The 2,132-nt window shown below is 41.4% G+C and overlaps 1 protein-coding gene across 1 annotated transcript; it reads left to right on the top strand.

Annotated features, from left to right (window-relative positions):
* The first annotated feature begins 349 nt into the window (after nt 1-349).
* Nucleotides 350-1,765, top strand: LOC129737996 (uncharacterized). The gene has a single exon (XM_055729172.1). The coding sequence runs from the start codon at nt 350-352 to the stop codon at nt 1,763-1,765; it is 1,416 nt and encodes a 471-aa protein (XP_055585147.1).
* The last annotated feature ends 367 nt before the right edge of the window (nt 1,766-2,132 follow it).

Here is a 2,132-nt window from a genome sequence, read left to right as displayed (position 1 = left end):
GAACCACTGACAATCAAACGAAACTACTTAGCCAAAAAAAGAATTGCCCTTTACATACACCGAAACGATTTAATCGCGCAACAACTTCATCCAATAGACTTGTTAAGTATAAAAAAACGAAGCCCATTACACATTCATAAAGAAAATTTACATACAAAATGCTGAAAAATACCAGAAAATTTACACAGAAACAAAACATAGAATACATTCTAGTTCCAACCGTCGAGCGAGAAACACGTTTTTCAGAGCGACTGTTGTAATAGATATATCGTTTATCTAGCCTCGTGAGTGTCTTTATATTTGTGCTGAGTGAAAGTTTATAAAAAAAGACTAAGAAGTGGTCGGAGCGATGGGAGACGATTCCGGCGGGGGCCCATCCTACGGGACAGGTTCCCGGTTTTGGGCGTTAGGAGACGACGCGGACACAGACCAATTCACCAACGTTGCGTGGAAAAGAAAACGTGGAAATAAACGACCCGTAACTCGAGATGTTACAAGTGACCATGTGTTCCAAAAGCAACTGAAATTCGACCCAAAAGACAATGGCGGTCGATTCTTGATCGTTACCCGAACGGACGAGAAAAAGGACATGACGGAGTTAAACCCCTTTTGGATTAAAAAATGTATCGACAACATTTCCAAAGGAATCCAAATCTCTCGATTTAAGCAAGGTACGTTATTGCTTAAAACCCTCAACCGACAGCAAGCTGAAAAAGTTCTAAAGGCTACAACGTTCTGTGAAGGTGTCAATATCAAAGTAACGGAACACGAGTCAATGAACATCAGCAAAGGTACCATTTTCTGCCCTGACCTTAACAAAATGAAGGACGAAGAGATTTTGGAGTGGTTGGTTGACTCCAATGTTAAAGAGGTAAAAAGAATTCAACGAAAAAACAGTGGCGGCAAGTTAGAAGATACTGGTTCATTTATTTTGACCTTCAACCTAAGTTATCTTCCTCGCACAATTGACTGCGGATTCTACAACTGTACAGTTCGCATGTATGTGCCCAATCCCATGCGCTGTACTGTGTGTCTGCGTTTCGGACACAAAAAAGATAGCTGCAAGAGTAACAGAATTTGCGCTGCCTGTGCAGATCTGTTTCACGATAAAACTCCATGCCAACATCCCACCACGTGTGTTAACTGTCGAGGAGAGCACAACGCGCTTTCTCGAGCATGTCCGATTTATCAAGATGAACTTGAGATACAGTCCATCAGGGTAACCGATCGTGTGACGATGCGTGAAGTCAGAAATAAGCGACGCCAGCAGGTCCCCCTCTCAGCACTCACAGCTCCATTCCAGCGTAGTTTCGCAGCTGTAGCAAGAAACCCACCACGACGAGAAGAGAGAACGAAAACCGACGCGAGCCAACAACGACCGGAAACATCAAATGAACAGCACGTGAATACACAGGTAACTCAACAGCCCAATGAAACAAGCGGTAACTCAACCAACGAAGACGATCGTCTACATCCGGTAGATCATCATTCTCTGAGAGAGAATGTCCCACCCAGAGCTGAGAAAGCTTTGGTCCCCCTCCCACCCGTTTTTGAAGAGAACAAAATAAATACGACCAGCGAATCTCCCGATCCAGTCTCCAGCCAGTTTGATCAAGGTAACTTACAACAGATAACAAATAAGTTAATTGAACGAGAAAAGAACGAATCTATGATTATCAGTGAAAATTTATCTACAGTTTCCCAAGCTTTAAAAGCTTCAATTATGATTGAATGTTTGGAAGAATTAGAAGAAAACAATGTTTAAACTCTAGACTATGTTGAGGAATATGATAGACTTCTAGGATATATCCTTCGCGATCTTACAGTGGAACCCTAACGGTTTTTATCAGCATATAGAAGAACTTAAATTACTAGTCTCAAAATACGATCCATCCATAGTCTGTATACAAGAATCTCATTTCAAACAAACCCACACACCATCTTTTAAAAATTATAAAATGTTTTATTCAGTAGACTCTGTTCATGCTAGAGCCTCAGGCGGTGTAGCCATATGCGTGAAAGAGGGCTTTCATGTCCAAGAACTAAACTTGTCGACAAATCTACAAGCAATCGCAGTTAAGGTATTCTATCCATTAGAATTTACGATTTGTAACCTATATTTGCCACCTAAC

This window comes from Uranotaenia lowii, chromosome 1 (genome assembly GCF_029784155.1).
Source record: "Uranotaenia lowii strain MFRU-FL chromosome 1, ASM2978415v1, whole genome shotgun sequence".
Taxonomy (NCBI): domain Eukaryota; kingdom Metazoa; phylum Arthropoda; class Insecta; order Diptera; family Culicidae; genus Uranotaenia; species Uranotaenia lowii.
This window is presented reverse-complemented; position numbering and strand designations above follow the sequence as displayed.

Excerpts from the sequence above, each read along its gene's own strand:
- LOC129737996 (XM_055729172.1), top strand. The coding sequence starts at position 350 with ATGGGAGACGATTCCGGCGGGGGCCCATCCTACGGGACAGGTTCCCGG.